General features: G+C 36.6%; 1 protein-coding gene across 3 annotated transcripts in view; it reads right to left on the bottom strand.

The window, feature by feature from the left end:
• Positions 1 to 276: 276 nt before the first annotated feature.
• LOC117431535 (mitogen-activated protein kinase 9-like) overlaps positions 277 to 18,397 on the bottom strand; it is a 39,248-nt gene continuing 21,127 nt past the window's right edge. Inside the window, exons 3-12 of one of the 3 annotated variants that reach the window (XM_058996046.1) lie at positions 12,532 to 12,661; positions 12,373 to 12,431; positions 11,676 to 11,814; positions 9,420 to 9,585; positions 9,231 to 9,302; positions 5,148 to 5,330; positions 4,815 to 4,939; positions 4,075 to 4,138; positions 3,021 to 3,092; positions 277 to 2,001 (exon numbers count right to left, since the gene is read on the bottom strand). In XM_058996046.1, coding sequence (XP_058852029.1) covers positions 1,856 to 2,001; positions 3,021 to 3,092; positions 4,075 to 4,138; positions 4,815 to 4,939; positions 5,148 to 5,330; positions 9,231 to 9,302; positions 9,420 to 9,585; positions 11,676 to 11,814; positions 12,373 to 12,431; positions 12,532 to 12,661 — 1,156 coding nt within the window. In that variant the 3' untranslated portion in view covers positions 277 to 1,855. Of the gene's footprint in view, positions 2,002 to 3,020; positions 3,093 to 4,074; positions 4,139 to 4,814; positions 4,940 to 5,147; positions 5,331 to 6,517; positions 6,590 to 9,230; positions 9,303 to 9,419; positions 9,586 to 11,675; positions 11,815 to 12,372; positions 12,432 to 12,531; positions 12,662 to 18,397 lie in introns of all 3 variants that reach the window. The other 2 variants (XM_034052534.3, XM_034052531.3) reach the window with 2 other exon arrangements.

Below are 18,397 nucleotides of genomic sequence, written 5' to 3'. Positions count from 1 at the left end.
TGGAGATTTACGCTGCACCCTCTAATTTTACCCCCAATCACCTAAAGCAGGAACATGAACTTCCTGGTTTTCTCTCAAGTCCCTTCAAGGACCTCATGGTCTGGGCTGGAGAACTGCCGTTACCTGTGGCAACACAAGGGACAAACTAAAGCTCTGGAACGGTAAAGCTTCATTTTGTGCTTTTTGCATAGGTTGAAAGTAATCAAAACACACAAATGCCCCCATTCATGAGTGGATATGTATAACGACTGAATGTGGTAAAGGTAAGAGATTAGAAAATATTCAATATTTTAATGACAGATCTTCAACAGAGTTACAGAAACGTGGTGGTAAGAGAAGGGTTATTTGGAGTATGTGAAATGTCAAGGTTTGGCACAGTAGCAGACAGGTCCAAAGGTCTGCATATCCTCAGTAAGTGTCTGTCCAGCACAGCTGCACTCACATCCAGCAGAAAATAGGAAAGCTGCTTTTGCATTCTTACTGCATTCTTCTTTAATTATTTAAATCTAAACAAGATATGCTCTTTAGATCATGAAATAAGTCCAATTGTTTCTCATCTTTCCTCCTCTCTCTTAGAGAAGAAATGCCTCTTTAAATAGCTAAGTACACATTTTGCATGATCACAATGCATGTGCGTGTTAACTTTACTGAAGTTCCCTCCTGGTACTGTTCAAAGATATCTTTGGATTTGTATACCATGCGCGCTTGTTTTTTCACGATTCGAGAATTCAGAATATTTTTTACCTGGGGAAGATCTACCAACATCTAAAAAATGTCACCATAATGCAGTGTCTCATTTCAGATGATTCTGACAAGAAACAGCCCCCTCAGATTGATTAAATAAAGTGTGTGTGCACAGAACGGATCTGAGACCGGTCTCGTAGAAGTTGTCTGGGGGACTGCTCTGACATTGTTTCTAGTCTGAACACAGCTTGAATCTCTATTCTGAGATTGCTTGTAGTCTGAATACAACTTGAATCTCGATTCCCAGATCAGTTCAAAAGTAAAATATGTGTGTTCTGTCTTTGAAGCCCAGTTATTTGTTTAAAAACATGCATTTATACAACAATATAGTTTTACTTTTTAAAACTGTAAAGTGCACACCTCCGGCACAATTTAATACATTCCGATGTATGTAAAATGTACACCCCCCCATTCATTTCCTCGTGGAATGATTTAAAGAAACACGTGTATTATACAAAGATGCTATCCATCTACAGCAACAAAAAAACAAAAAATGTGTTTACTTGCATGATTGACAACTTACTTGTGATAATCAAAACCCTGCAATATTCCATTTAAAAAAAAATGTTTTTAAAATAAATTTGATTTGTAAATGTCATGTCTATATTTGTATATGTGTGTATTTAACACATACAAACGTCACAAAGAATACAGCCCGAAACAGTAAAAGATAACCCCCCCCACAGTTTTAACATGAAGTGAAGTGCTGAGTGTGTAATGTACTATTGTTACAATCTAAATGAAACTGAAGGCAATTTTAATGTAATTAAGTAAAGCATAGGCATCTCTTTTGTACAACATGCACAGAGACATATCTCACTTAAAATAGAACATATACTTCTCAATTGACGGCTTGGTAGCACATTTCATATCTATAAATGAAGTAAATAAAAAAAAGCTTTAACTGCAAAAGCAGTTTGCCAATTTTGCCAAGCCCCAAACTGACAAGCATAACTGTTCTACTACATTTTCATACACAGCAAACATAGTACATACACAATATGGTTCAGCTTAGTTTCCACAAGTGAACATTTAGGTCCAACACTGAAGCAAGAGCTTTAGTTTTGTTTTGTACCCCTGTGTCAAGCAGTGTCTCTTTGGGGGTGGGGGGTCACTGGCATTCCTCCAGGTTCCCAGTCAGGGCGTCGATGCTGCTGCTGTCGGTGTCTGAGGCCAGTGTCTGCTCTGTCGACATGGACGAGATGTCATTGATGGAAGAGGACTGGGAAGCGGTGGCACTGCTGTTCACTGCTGCATCTGCACCAGGGGAACCACACACTGTAATAAAGGCTGAGGAAGTAGGACAGCCCTGCAACCTAGCATGTGTCAAAACTCGATCAAAACTTAAAGATGCTCCAGTGATTCACAAAGCAGAAATCACATTTCATATTTAAAGTGTTACAAAGCCCCCTATAAGACGCACATTACTTTGCCTTTGTTGTATCCTGTATTGACCATATCACGGGAACATAACCCTGACTTTTATCAACAGTCTGATGGTTTTGTCTCCCTAACCTGCGACAGCGCCACAGCCACTGTGATGCTTCCTCCAGAATCCCCAGCGAAGACCAGCGACTTTGCACAGCCAGAATGTGAACTGCGCTCTCCTGACTGTATGACTCACCCTGCACAACACACAGCTGTGCTTTTTCCAGGTGAGCCATTCACGGACACTGAAAACCAGCATATTTGCAAGAGGGAGTACGATCCTTAAAACTGTGATCCTTAATACTTCTCTTGGCGAACACTCCCCAGTAAATGTTGACAAATGTATTGACCAGTTAATTTATGACCCATGATGTGTGATTTAAAAGTTTCAAAGGAGTCTGCAATGTTTCAAAATAAAAAAGCTGCGATACGGACCACGAAATATTTGTTTTAAACATGCGGTGCACATTTACAGACAGCCCGAGACTTTAAAACACTAGCTACACTGATAACACTGGAATTTATGTTCATCAACAGACTGCAGTACAAATACAGGTGTGTGTGTGTGGTAAAGGTGGACCAGATTGAAAAAAAAAAACAAAAAAAAAACACCGCTCTGTGCTATTAACTGACTGGTCTATTCACACCAAATCCACAATTTGAACAGTGTATTGACAAAATGAAAATTGTATCCCTACTGTATCTTTAAATATTCTGCATGTGATAAAATAAATAACCATCAGCCTTTAAACACTACAGTGAATGTTTAAATGCATGCTGCTTTAAATGTCTCCATTTCAATGTCTAATAGAAATAAATAAATCAGTAAGGAAACTACCACAACGAACCGGATGTCTCTTCCTTTGCAATCCCGTTCTTGTTTCTTTCCTCCCAGTCCATAACTTCTTTGTAGATAAGTTCTGAAAAACAGCAGAAAAACACATTGCACTTTCTTTCTGAACGAGCGTTCCCCAAGTCATGTGCTTTAACCATACAAAACTTCAATCATGGTGAGAATACGGTGGGAGGAAAATGTTAAAGCCATACTGTATATTTGAACTGCTTAATGTTCAAATTGTCTCCCCTTTGAAACCCACATACCATGAGGACAGTCTGGGAAAGACTTATTTATTTGTATTGCCAATTCATTGTGTGGCTTTAGTACAGTATATTAATTATTACATATTTATGTATAAATCAGTACAATTAAAAAAAAAAAAACCCCACAAAAACAAAATAAACAAGGGGGGCAGCAATGGATATGTGAAAAGGATCTGCATCATTGATATGACCAGTGGTTAAAACAATGTAGCAGTAAAAAAGTACATTTTAACTGGGCATCAGCAGTTATAGAACTAGACTTGAAAAATCATACAAAATAGTTGTGTACCACTGAAAAAACAATAACTCCTGTCAATATATCCTTGTCTTGGCAGTGTTACTGGGGCAGCTTTGTAAAATTACTAAAACGTTAGGTTATTATCATAACCCTGTTTCCCTGAAATAGAAATGTAGCCATTACTGAATGTACTTGAAAAGGGAACTAAAAGGATATAATTGTTTTTAAATATTCAATGATCGCTTATAAAAGTTTACCACAGTAAATGTAGTTACAGTGGAAGTGCTGACACACATCTCAAATTGAAGCTTGCCACTCTCAGATCCGGCGGGACAATATGATGCTAATGTACCTGTTAGTGCAACTTTTAGAAGGAGCTGTGCTTTTCAAAACTGTCCTGAGCACCTTCCAGGTCATATGATAAACTTTGGCAATGGCATTCAGAAATACTGCGAACAATGGCAAATATCATAAAAAGTTAAGGGGAAAAAAATGAAATAAATGAAAACGTCACTTGAATCTTTAAATAATCTGGTGAGTTTTGTGCCGATGACTGAACATACCTTTCCATTGCTCTATGCTGTGTTCTCTCTCTTCCAACTGCTTATCAGAAATCTGTGGAGGAGGCTAAAAATATGAAATATCAAAATAATTGGCATAAGCATTCATTCAGCACTTTCTGAAGAATGTGTTTAGAATACACAAAATGCGCTTCATCAAGGAGCTAGGGAAAGACTGAAACCCAAGCTCACATTCTGGCAGCCTCTAGTAGTCTCTAGATACCCCACTGCTTCTGTCTTTTATTAAAATACCAATAAGGCATTATAAGGACACACAGTATAACTTTTCAAAAGTCCAAAGTTTCAAAAATAGTCTAAATCTAAAGGAGCAGGGACTTCAATGAAGAAATACAGTGCCAATGTCTGTTTCATGCGTCTAATTTAAACAACCTTCCAAACACAGAAGAAAACACCAAAAACATAGCACTGCTTTAACAAAAACGGCAAAACTTGATTTACCATTAAATAAACCCTTCATTTAAAAACCACAGACCTCTTTTTGTAAAGAGTGTTCAAATGTTACCATAGAACTGGTATGTAACACTGTCTTTCATATAGACACATTTCCCTACCATGGGTACTGTGAAGTCCTAATAAAAATGAAAAGCTGCTGGAATTATTCATTTATAGTCCCACGCTGTCACTTACAGTTATAGCAGTGAAACTAGAATAATAAAGTGGCAGCAAAAGGAAGGAAGTGGTCAAATACAATACTATCAAGACTAAATGCAAAGCATACTTACAGCATCAGCTTCTGCAGGATCATACCAGACGTGTATGTACGGATGGCTTAATGCTTCTTGCACAGAAACTCTCTTTTCCGGGTCTATTACTAGCATTTTGGATAATAGATCTCTTGCTTGGCTTGCTATAGGAAACAAACACATTTTAAAAATGCAGCAATGATGCATTGTAATGACTAGTTGAGAATAACAATACCCTCGGTCTGGTGTTAAAGAAGTCAGGAGTTTAAAGCAGGGCATCAGCGCACACATAAATAAATGCTAATTGTTACACATGGAACGTTCTAATTATGAACGAGACATGAAGACGACATATTAATGAAAGAGACTTACTTTTCAATTTATCATGCTCTGAATCGGATGGGAAGGCCCAGTCAGGGAAGAGTTCTTCAAAGTGAACTCCTGGATACTGCGGTTTGTTCATCACGTAATTCCGGACCGTTTCCATCAGTCTGTTCATGAACTCTAACGAAGGCGTGCCTAGCACCTCGATTACTTTATTCCACTGATCAATATCTGAGAAAACTAGTTCAGGAAAACACACTGCAGTATAACACATTACACAACAGGAGGCTGCAGTCAATATCATCTGTTTGTGCTTGAAAACGATCTGCAATGAAGGTTTTTAAATAGCCTTGGGAGCTATTCCGGCCAAATTTTAGGTAAGACCTTTGGGAAGGGGTCTGAAACACAGGACTGGATGCAGGAGTCATATGATGGCTCTTTTAACATAACTTTAATATGACTTAAAATATACTAAATGTATAAGGGACTATTGAAGCCTCTAGTTCACTCTTTTATAATATATGGTGCAGCAGCAAACAGTACATAGAAATACTGTGGAATGAGTCTAGAATACAAATAATAAATTAATGACTTAATAAGCAAAACAATGAAAATTATAGTAACTGTTACAATGATTCTAGCCTAGGATGTACTGAATAAACAAAGGGGAGTTAGTAATAATGTTGCATGGTGGCAGGTTTACTTTATAGAGATCTGTTATGAATGTGAAGTTCTCTGACTACTGCCCGACAGGTAAACACCAGCGATCCATCACTTGTTGTGAATTTACTGATCATAAAAAGTGAGTGACAATGGCATTGGTGACAGTCAGGTTCCAAGAAGGCTTCCCCTCACAGCTCTGGGAGCCCCCTTCAATCTGACTTGAACAGCCTCTGCCATTTAGTCCTTTGAAATAAAAATGTATATATTTGTATATTAAGTTTGTCAGGCTCTGGCTGTCAAAGCATAAACATGAAATAAAAAATAAAGGAGTTAAAATTTCTAAGATAATAGTTTAACTCGCTGTAAAACAATAGAACTGTGTTTTGCCTCCAAATGTACCTGCTGCAGAATGAGGCTTTACAGGATTGCCATCTAGTGGGTTTTGTTCACATTTACTTTGCTTTTGATCCAGTTTGCACTTTTTTTTCTAAGCAAATGATCTCACCCACCAATCTGAATACTTTTATGACTGTAAAATCCAGCACAAAATATATGAAATCCACCATTTAACACATCCACATTAAGATATTTAGCATACCTCCTTAACTTGGATGCCAAATGCAAGTCAATTTTAGTAGCACTTTTGAATGAGAGCTATCTGGATAAGCAAATGTAAAGAATAAGACACAAGACATATAGAAACAGCTGTGCTTCAGATGTGCTGGCCTGGCTGCAGGATGACTGTGGAAGGATACGATCAGTGCCTTGAAATATCACACAGCCTTTAACCATTTCACCCATGATGCAACCCACTGACCAGATATCAACTGAAAATAGATTTGAATAAAATGATGAAAAAAGACATGCTTTAAAAAAAAAAATGCAAAAATAATGAACACAACAATTTATGGAAAAAAAAAAAAAAAAAAAACCACCATACTGCAGTTATATTTTGGTAGCAATAAAATCTTATAAAAAGCTCTAAAAACTTGCATAGTTTCATGTCAGTTATACAGATTATTTTGTGATAGTCAAACGGCCTTTGATGGCCCTTTGAAATCATATTGGGAAAATGCATTTAAAATTAAATTAGAAAATGATAGCTGGAAATTGATCAATAAAAGCGCCTGCTATCCTCACAAAATGTAAAACTGTGTTTGATCCAATATAAAATACTACATAATGTTTACTTTACCCCTTATAAATTCTATAATTGTAAATTATTAAATAATTATTTATGCTGGAGATGTAGCAAATACAATTCTGACTTACCACGTTTAATTTGGTATTGCACTAAAGTTAAAAAAATCTGGTCAAATGTTTTCTTCATATAAATCAGATATTTAATACTCATAAATATCTCTCCCAATCTGGCTATACTGGGAGATACTTCTTATCTAGATCTTTCTTATCCAGAATGTAGACTACTTCTTACTCTTAATTCTTGCTAATAAAAAAGCTATTCTTTATACCTGGAAGGATACTGAACCTACATCCTTACTTCGATGGACAAATCTGGCTTTAGAAGCACGAACACTTGAAAAAATACACCTCTTTTATTTGGATAGATGGGTAACACTTTAGTTTAGGGATCTGATATAAGTGATTATAAACAATCTATAAACATATTATTAAGTATGCTATTCATTCTAGAATATGATTTGAAATAAGAGTATTATTATACACTTTTGTCTTTGATTTTTTGTGCTATTGTTTATAATCGCGTATAACGGATATAGTCGGTCTGTCTTTTCAGGTCTGTTTGTCTTTCTAGCCCTGTCTGTCTCTCTGTATATGTCTGTCTCACCGACTGTATGGGGTTGCTTTGTTTTTGCAATACAGTTATTATACACTTTTGCCATTGTTTTGTTTTTTGCTGTTTATAACCACTTATAAACTAAAGTGTTACTGATAAATGTTCAGAATTTTCTCGTCTCTGGCACACTGTAAAGAGTTACAATCTTTCGACTAGAGATCACGAACATGTTATGGTACTTATTTATTTATTTAGGTCATATAGTTATGGAATTACGTAGTTCTACTTAATATGATTTGTTTTTTTGATTGATGTATTGTTGTGGGAGATGAATGTCTTGTTAATGCTATTGAAAAGTCAATAAGATATAATTCTGAAAACATTTTTTTTTTTTAAATAATAAATCTTAATGTGTCCACTTTCCAAAATTCTACTCGAAGTCCTGCTAAAAGAATTTACGAATATTGGGCTGGATTTATCAAAGTATCAGGCACTCCATTTTTTTGTGAAAGGAAAATCAAACTGTCAAGGTTACAAATCTAGTAAACAAAATAGGCATGTGTCCGATTCCTTTAAAGAGTGCTAACCTATGTTTTAAAATCCATGTTCTTACAAAAACAAAAACAGTCCACTGGTCCTTTACTTATACCGGAATATGTAGATATTTCAAAGTGTGCTTACTTGTACCAAATCACTTCACGTGCCGTATTCACACTCGTTCAAATAATCTAACTGCAATCAAAGTGTGTGACCTACTGCACAGTTACAAGTATTTAGTCAGCCTAGAATAAAGAAGAATTAGAGGGGACTTGACTGCAGTCTTTAAAAGGAGTTACTTTACACACAATACAGTAACCAGGACCAGAGACACAGTTAGAAATGAAAGGTATGGAATAGGTTACCTAGCCATGTTAATTTGGCCCATTGTGCTGGATTCTTAAAGCGTTTTCATGCAAATTATCAACTGTTTCAGAAAGATTCCTAAACTCATTATTACATTTGTAATCTGTATTTTATCATTTTAGAAAAAAAAAATTGCTCATTACAATTTGAAGTAACAAGTGTTGAGAACGAAGCTTTGAGAATATAGCCAGTAAGTAATGAGCTACATATAAGAAAGACACAATGATCTGCACCAGAACCCTAGCAGAGTTACGAAACTGGCAAGAACAAAGGTGGGTTCAGAGTGTCTCAGTGCTGTGGATTTCAATGGCGCTAGTTTTGTAATATTCCCAATTTAGCTTTTCTTGCACAAACAATGTCATATTAAAGTAAAATACGTAATCAATTGTTCGGTATTGCTTTAAGGTTGTGGTCTGATTAGTCATTCAATGATACTTGCGTGAAAAGTCTTTTCTAACTGACACAGTATATCAAAACAAACCAACCCCCACAATTCATAGACCAGCCCCTCTGATGCAGTCATGCCCTACACAGCCTGTCAAAGTAAACCACAGGGTCATGGGCACAAGGTGGGGCTATGCAATGTTAAGATGAATTGAGTCATTTTGTTATTGTTTTGTCTTGGTTTCTAGAACCACAAGAAACAATATATATATATATATATATATATATATATATATATATATATATATATATATATATATATATATATATATATATTCAAAGCAGCAGTGTAAATTGTCCATCTGACTTTATAATCTGATTATATTGATTATATGTTTTGAACTGCAAAGCCACTGTAAGGATACAATCCCTTCCTGGAAAGATGATTTTGTGGAGAATCATTTCTGCCATTATGCACCCAACAGACCATAAATCCACTACCAGGTGTAAGTGTGCAGTTTGACAAGAAACACAAATCCACTTATCACACTGTATACAATTAGATCATTCAATATTGCAAAGTTGCCCCCGGTTATTTGAGAGTTTCTGCTTACCGTTTTCCTTGTACTTCATACCAAGGATGACTTCTGGCGCTCTGTAATATCTTGTTACTACATAGGGGGTCATCATAAAATTTGTGCATGCTGTTCTTGCAAGGCCAAAATCGAGGATTTTCAAAGTGCAATCTGATTTTACTACAATGTTACTCGGCTTCAAATCCTATGAATGAAACAATAAGACAAACACAAATGTTTTAACACGCATAGAGGACATCAAATTAAAACCAGTTAAACAATTGGTGTTGGGATGAACATGGACTTTAGGTGTAAGACAGCAGATACATCGCTCAGGAGTCAAATTCAACACTGGTCAAAGAGAGAAACACAGTAGAATGGATTTTATTTACTTCAGACCATGTTAGTTACAGGAATACATAGCACATACAAACCTGTTGGCATGCAGGCTTACTTCACGTGGGATGATGTGTTTTTTATGAGATATAATATGAGGTTTAAACCTGTCTTCTTATTATTATTACTTGTTTATTTAGCAGATGCCTTTATCCAATGCAACTTACAGAGACTCTAGGGTGTGTGAACTATGCATCAGCTGCAGAGTCACTTACAACAACATCTCACCCGAAAGACAGAGCACAAGGAGGTTAAGTGACTTGCTCAGGGTAACGGTAAGTGAGCCGGGATTTGAACCGGGGACCTCCTTCAGATGCATGCACATTTTAAAAAGGAGACATGTGTATTACTGTTATTAACTAAAGACGTGGTATATCTAATCTAATCTTCAAAAGAGGTACTGTAAAAACCTTTTTTTTTTTTTTTTTTACTTTGTGCCCTTATGTAGGGCTCTATGAAAATTTATTTTCCGATTTAATTTTTTCTGATTTCGTTTTTCCGTTTTTAAAAAATGTAATTCAAATGTTTACGTTTGCTATCTGCAGATTTCATACGGTCTAAATGTTGCATAAATAGATTAGCCAGGTTTCATAAACAGCTTGTTTGAAGCAACCAGATGGAAGGAAAGCTTTAGCGCACCACACATTTCATGACAACTTGAAAGGTGATTGCACTCTACTCTGTGTTTTTAGGGAAATGGCACCTTTGGCTAAACATTCCTTTCCCACAAAACTTCAAAGGAAAATAGACACAATCCCTTAACTCAGAATAACTATACAAAGCCCCTGGAAGTAATATAATCTTCAAAGGATACATGAGTTCCTGTTATACGATAATCAGCAGGCCCCATGGAGTGGTTCGGAGCTGGGATGGCACACTGGTTGGAACCAGTGTTTAGTGTTAAGATTGGGTTGAGTGAGTTCAGTAAAGTTATATTCTAGAAGAGAGGGGATTAACAGGGAACTGTCCTTGTTCTATTGGAGCAGCTAGGTGGGGATGAAGGGGGATGTCTGATTGCTGTGTGCAAACTATATACGTTTTGGACAATTCATCTAATCTCAGAACACTGACTCGTGTGCTTGTGAGGAGCGTCTCCTGCATAATGTAATAAAAACCATGACCGTATCAAAGGACTTCAAGTTTCTTTATTTTACCATCTACTTTATTTTAACTCACATTACTTTTCAGCATCAGCTTTTTAAGCTTTCAATAACTACAATCATGGTTTATAGTGCTTGGGAGCCTCGCTGAGTCTCTTCATACTTGATGCGGTTCTTTAGATGGATTTTTGACATTAAATTATCTTTGCAGGTATTTTTTTGGGTCCAGTCAATTGAATGTTGACAGCATTTGCAGAATATCATACCACCTGATGCATAGCAGTCATTAGGGAACTGACTTACTCGCAACATTGGTGTTAGGTTTTCATTTCTAAGCTTTTTAGCTGAGGATTTTCCAGTTGTCACAGGGTTTTCTGACATTCTGAAAGGCTGTTACTAGTGAGGTAACTTTGCCTGCAGTGCAGTGAAAAGCACACTAAGCTGTGTTTCTTAGCAACGACCAGCAACGTAGTTAATGCCTGCCCTGTAGCACAGTAGCTACGACTGCCTGCCCTGTACTGTACAAAATGTGTTTCAAACCTGGAAACAGCACTGGACTCCCCATTATTCTTGTGATTGTCCGTGTTCTCGTAAACACAGATTTCATAGGGCCCTACTTATGGGTACAAAAAAGTAGTACATTGTACAATAAGACTGTACAGGACAACATTGAAAACATTTAAAATGTATAAGTTATTTTCACAGTAACATTGTTTAAAAGTAGAACAAAACATACATTCTTTTGACAAGATGTACCGATGTTAACAGTCACATGACCAATTACAGTGCATGTACTCACTCTGTGTATGATGCCAGCTGAATGGAGGTGTCTGATACCACACAAGATCTGATAAAGAAGATAGGACATTCTCTCATGATCTAAATCCATATGGATAACCTGACACAAGCTGGCATCCATCAGTTCCATAACTAAATACCTAGACATTGAAAGAAAAACAGAGTTTTCATTTATCCTTGAAATGTATCCATTTTAAAAGAATCGTTACATCTTTTTTTTATTTATGTTGTATTTATTATTATTATTATTATTATTATTATTATTATTATTATTATTATTAGTATTATTATTATTATTATTATTATTATTGTGCAGGTGCTAATATGAAGCCAGATCATTTGGGTTCCTGAAAGGTTCTTGGTTGCATATCAGTTCAATTCTTGCAACTAAAGATTCTTAATTCTTAATTAATAATAATAAAGACTTGTACCTGATTTATCTGGATACTGCACCAATATAACTAATCTACTTGTTTAAAAAAAAAAATGTAATAATTATTCCCACTGTCCAATTTGGCTATATTGAGTTGAAATACACACTGTTTTTGTTTTTCTTCACTGGTCTCTGGACCCTTTTTTTTTTTTTTTTTTTTTTTTTAACAGACCGCGAGTACCTAAATTAACATTACACAGTCCAAGACTAGTGCTAATCTTGGTCTCTGAAACCAGCTGAAAATAAAACGTCATGATATACTTACAAATCCTGGAATTCTTCAAGCGACTTCTGTGGTGTGAAAACATTTAGCAATCTAATAATCTGTAAAACAAATGGGGCAAAACATTCCGTCAAATACAAATAACTTTGTATTACTGTGGAATGAGTTCAGGTTGTGTTGAACTCAAAGAGGACTACTTACATTTTTATGGTTGACACATTTTAGAAGAACAAGTTCTCTATAAGCCCTCTTTGCATGGGTTTGATTCTGAAAAGGACGACTCAACTTTTTGACAGCAACAGGTAAACCAAGTACTGTATCAAGTGCAGAACTGCAAAAGAAAGAAAAAAACAAATAAAGACAATTAATACAAATACACAAGTGAATGGTATGGCTTTGCATAATGTTATGGTAGTTAACCCTTTAATGACCATGATGGTGTAAGCAGATCATACTGAAGAGTCATTCTGGGACCGTGATCGGGTAAACACAATAAAAAAATAAAAAAAAAACACACTTCATTTCTTTGACTTACTGGGCCACTTTGCAGAACAGCTTGTAAACGCATATCATTGGATAAGGGAGGGATTGAATTTCACTGCCTGATTGTTTTTTTTTTTCGTGTGACATCACTGAGACGGGCACTTTATTTTTAAGGGTTGGAGACTGAGATTTTACAGCAGCACACAGAAACAAAACATCACAGGAACTTGTTTAGAGATAAGAAAGAAATGGAAAAACACAGTAACTCTGATGTATTTGACTTACAATTATATCAGGACATTTATTCAGTCCCATGTGTTTTAATAGAGGATACTGAATGACTGTTCATGGTATACAGTTTTATTTCAACGCAGGAGGATGTTTCAGTAAATCACAAGCCCCGACAGGTCTAAGGGGAATAAAAACCATATACCACAAGTGATCATTCAGTATTCTGTTTATACCACAAGTATATATTTAAAATAAATGGCAATACAATGTGTACATTTTTTTTATATATCTGGAGTAGTGGTTAGGGCTCTGGACTCTAGTTAAATATGTCCCAGTGGGGGTCACTGCTGTTGTACCCTTGAGCAAGGTACTTTACCTAGATTGCTCCAGTAAAAACCCAACTGTATAAATGGGTAATTGTATGTAAAATAATGTGATATAATGTATAATGTGATATCTTGTAACAGTTGTAAGTCGCCCTGGATAAGGGTGTCTGCTAAGAAATAAATAATAATAATAATAATAACAATAATAATTAAATCAGTTAATTCAGGGATTATTTTACCTGGCAGATCTTTACTTTCATTGTCAGCAGCAGTGTGGAGTAGTGGTTAGGGCTCTGGACTCTTGACCAGAGGGTTGTGGGTTCAATCCCAGGTGGAAGACACTGCTGCTGTACCCTTGAGCAAGGTACTTTACCTAGATTGCTCCAGTAAAAACCCAACTGTACAAATGGGTAATTGTATGTAAAAATAATGTGTACAAAATAATGTAATTGTATGTAAAAATAATGTGATATCTTGTAACAATTGTAAGTCGCCCTGGATAAGGGCGTCTGCTAAGAAATAAATAATAATAATTGTCAACAGACTATGCTTCGACTCATTAATTTGAACCCTGTTTATAGCCTCTTTGCAACCATCTTTAGATAGAATATTGAGCTCAGTCAATTTACATCCTCTCTGTTGTTTCCTATCTTCACCAGTTTTAATGAAGGGGCTACAGGCTGCTCAGGTAAGTCAGGCGGTAAGTCAGGCACAGTTAAATCTGTAACTGGCATGTCTTGACTAAACTCTGTTGTTTCCTACCGTTACCAATGAAAGGGCTACATACAGGCTCTGTTTGGATAAGTCACACGTAGGCAGATACGTAACTGGCATTTCTTGACTAAACTTGTTCAAGGAAAATCGAGAGTCCATATCAAAACAATAGAAATTTGAAATTATTTCAGACATTTTAAAGTTGTTATAAAGCACCTACAGGTGGCAGTATTGTCTGAACTACCGAGACGCAGCTCTGTCCTGAATTTCAGCAGCACACAACTGGATTGGTACCTGGATTATTCTATTGCTTGTTCTATGCTCGTATCACAATCCAGCACTCTTTTTTCTGGTATTTCTATTACAACGTGTGTATAGCTAGTTTTTACAAACGCTGTTTACTTCCTCAACGAACTACAGAAACCAAAACTAACATTTGTTTAACACTAGAAAGACCGTGACGGTCATTTTGGCGGTTTTTGGTTTTAAAATGTAATTTTCTCCTGTCGTGTAACACATATGGGGCTGCGTGTTCATGTACCTTTCTGTCCATATATATTAAATATTCTCACAAATCATGAAACGCGGGAGTGCAGAAATAAAGGAGATATATTACATTATACCTAAAAGCCCCGGGAACAGTCACATTGACGGCCACACAGAAAACAATGATTTTGATTATACAGAACGATATTCTACTTTATTATTTTTATTTACCAGTCCACAATGTGTTTAGCTATGTAACAGGGCGAGGTGCCCTGTACATTCATTTGTTTATTTATTTTCAGAACGGGGGTTCCCCCTCTGCCCCTGTGTTATTTTGTCTTTGTTTATGTGTTTATTATTTAGGACGGCGAGCGCCGTGGGTTCTGTTATTGTTTTGTTTTATGTAAACGTATTCTGGCAGAGGCGAGATTGGTGCTCGTCCTCTGCCAGGAATAAATAGAAAACCCGTGCAGAATGTGACCGGGGGATTATTAAATAATAGATAGGTAATCCCTCGGTCACTAATATAAAAGCCTGCAGCTCTCGGCACTCGGGGTGGGTGTTTTAGGAGCGGAGAGAGCAAGAGGAACGAGAGAGAGTGAAAACTAAAATTAAAAACAGATACAGGAACAGTGAAGGCTACAGCCTGACCTGTATTATTATTTACTTTTGTGTTCGAGACTGGTTTTGTTTGCATATTTGTTTTCGCTCTGTGAGCAAGTTTCTTTTTGTGAAAATATTTTATTTATTTTTGTTATTTGTTAATAAAAACGGCGGCCAGCCCCGTTTTTCTTACTTTAACTGCAGTCCCTGGTGTCAGTACTTTCCTTCCTGCTTCTGCCTGACGTCACCGCCCAGTCACCGTCACAAGCTGTAATCAGATTAGTCTCTAATCTCTGCCTGAGTGAATGACTGACGGTCTATTGTTTTTCAATCAGCCTTTTGAAGGCTGGTGCCTGCTTGCCAGCTGCGCTGCTTTGGTCAGTCAGTTAGCATCGGGACTAGTTAAAATAAATACCAGACTGGAGTTTTACAACGCAACAAAATATGGAGTTGATGTTTTGGATCAGATGATATGGAAGTATTCCGTGAAAGCTGCTCCGACGGTGGCCCGTTCAGGTGTTTACAATGTATTGGACTAACTCCTGCGTACTTTACAACGAATGCACGGAGAAGAATTTACCAAGGAGAGAATATATTTTACAGTTAGCACAGGAACTTCGCAAGAAGCATTTGGAACAGAGGGAGACTGCCAAGCGTGTACACACAGCTGAAGCTGGCAACCCTGCTGAGAGCCGCAAGAGACACCAATGCCAGGTTGGCAAGTTCAATAAAAATAAAACTTTGGACAACTGTTCCTTGTGCAGAAAGGCGATGTGGAGAAGCACATTATCTGTACTGACTGTGAACAGCCTTAGACTCAAAGTAAATGAATACCCTTTTGTCGAAAAAAAGAAATAAATTAGACTTATTTTTTTTTTATATATATATATATATATATATATATATATATATATATATATATATATATATATATATATATATATAAAGCTTTGTGTGCTGTGTGCTTCTGTAAAATGTTTTTTTTCTAAGTTTATGTACCTCCGTTGTTCGGTTGCTTCTGCTCATCTGATAATAAACCGATTGCTGTTGAAAAGTTAAAAATGTATTGCTATCATGGTTCCTGCAGCTCTCAGCTGAGCAAATTTAAGACCTTTTTAAGACTTAAGGCCAATCTTTAGAAAATGTAAGACCCATTTTCACATCAAGTATACCAAACGTAAATACTAAAATTGTGACGAGTTCAAATACCATCTAACAATGATTTATTCAAGCTGTATGAATTGTAAAAGAATCAAACATTTTGATGCTAGTACAATACATACAGTACCAATGCAATAACAGTTGATGACAAGGGTTATTGTTCAATCTTTCTTTAATCAATAGAGCAGCAGTTCATTCCAGCTGATCAACAAACAACTGAATTATATATTTATGAAATCTTAAATGACATTAAGAGCTGTCACAGCTGACAAAAACAGCACTCACTTGACCTACGTTCTGACATGTTATAAACATTAAATTTAGTTTGACAATATTATATATATATACAGACGTGCTCAAATTTGTTGGTACGCCTCCACAAAAAACGAAGAATGCACAATTTTCTCTGAAATAACTTGAAACTGACAAAAGTAATTGGCATCCACCATTGTTTATTCCATATTTAATAGAAATCAGACTTTGCTTTTGATTTTTTATTCAACATAATATTGTGAATAATAAAACTAATGAAAATGGCATGGACAAAAATGATGGGACCGCTAACCTAATATTTTGTTGCACAACCTTTAGAGGCAATCACTGCAATCAAACGTTTTCTGTAGCTCTCAATGAGACTTCTGCACCTGTTAACAGGTAGTTTGGCCCACTCTTCCTGAAACTGCAAACTGCTCCAGCTGTCTCAGGTTTGATGGGTGCCTTCTCCAGACTGCAAGTTTCAGCTCTTTCCATAGATGTTCGATAGGATTCAGATCAGGACCCATAGAAGGCCACTTCAGAATAGTCCAATGTTTTGTTCTTATCCATTCTTGGGTGCTTTTAGCTGTGTGTTTTGGGTCATTATCCTGTTGGAGGACCCATGACCTGCGACTGAGACAGAGCTTTCTGACACTGGGCAGTACGTTTCGCTCCAGAATGCATTGATAGTCTTGAGATTTCATTGTGCCCTGCACAGATTCAAGGCACCCTGTGCCAGGCGCAGCAAAGCAGCCCCAAAACATAACCGAGCCTCCTCCATATTTCACTGTAGGTATGGTGTTCTTTTCTTTGAAAGCTTCATTTTTTCGTCTGTGAACATAGAGCTGATGTGACTTGCCAAAAAGCTCCAGTTTTGACTCATCTGTCCAAAGGACATTCTCCCAGAAGGATTGTGGCTTGTCAATATGCATTTTAGCAAATTCCAGTCTGGCTTTTTTATTTTTTTCTGTCAAAAGTGGAGTCCTCCTGGGTCTTCTTCTATGGAGCCCACTTTCGCTCAAAAAGCGACGGATGGTGCGATCAGAAACTGACGTACCTTCACCTTGGAGTTCAGCTTGTATCTCTTTGGCAGTTATCCTTGGTTCTTTTTCTACCATTCGCACTATCCTTCTGTTCAATCTGGGGTCGATTTTCCTCTTGCGGCCGCGCCCAGGGAGGTTGGCTACAGTTCCATGGACCTTAAACTTCTTAATATTTGCAACTGTTGTCACAGGAACATCAAGCTGCTTGGAGATGGTCTTGTAGACTTTACCTTTACCATGCTTGTCTATTATTTTCTTTCTGATCTCCACAGACAATTCTGTCCTTTGCTTTCTCTGGTCCATGTTCAGTGTGGTGCACACAATGATACCAAACAGCACAGTGACTAATTTTCTCCATTTAAATAGGCTGAATGACTGATTACAAGATTGGAGACATGTGTGATACTAATTAAAGAAACTAATTAGTTTGAAATATCACTATAATCCAATTATTTATTATCTTTTCTAAGGGGTACCAACAAATGTGTCCAGGCCATTTTATAATATCTTTGTAGAATAAGCAATAATTCATCTCTTTTCACAGCTTCTTTGCTTTATTCTATGACATACCAAAGGCATGCAAGTATACATGATAAAATAGCTTTTAATTTCATCACTTTTCAGGAGGAATGAAGCATTACTTCAATGAGCTGTAAGGGTACCAACAAATTTGAGCAAGTCTGTATATATATATACACACACTACCGGTCAAAAGTTTTAGAACACCTCCATTTTTCCAGTTTTTATTGAAATTTACGCAGTTTA

Source organism: Acipenser ruthenus, chromosome 22 (assembly GCF_902713425.1).
Source record: "Acipenser ruthenus chromosome 22, fAciRut3.2 maternal haplotype, whole genome shotgun sequence".
In the NCBI taxonomy this organism is placed as follows: domain Eukaryota; kingdom Metazoa; phylum Chordata; class Actinopteri; order Acipenseriformes; family Acipenseridae; genus Acipenser; species Acipenser ruthenus.
The sequence above is the reverse complement of the archived record's forward strand: the minus strand, read 5'-3'. Positions and strand labels throughout refer to the sequence as shown.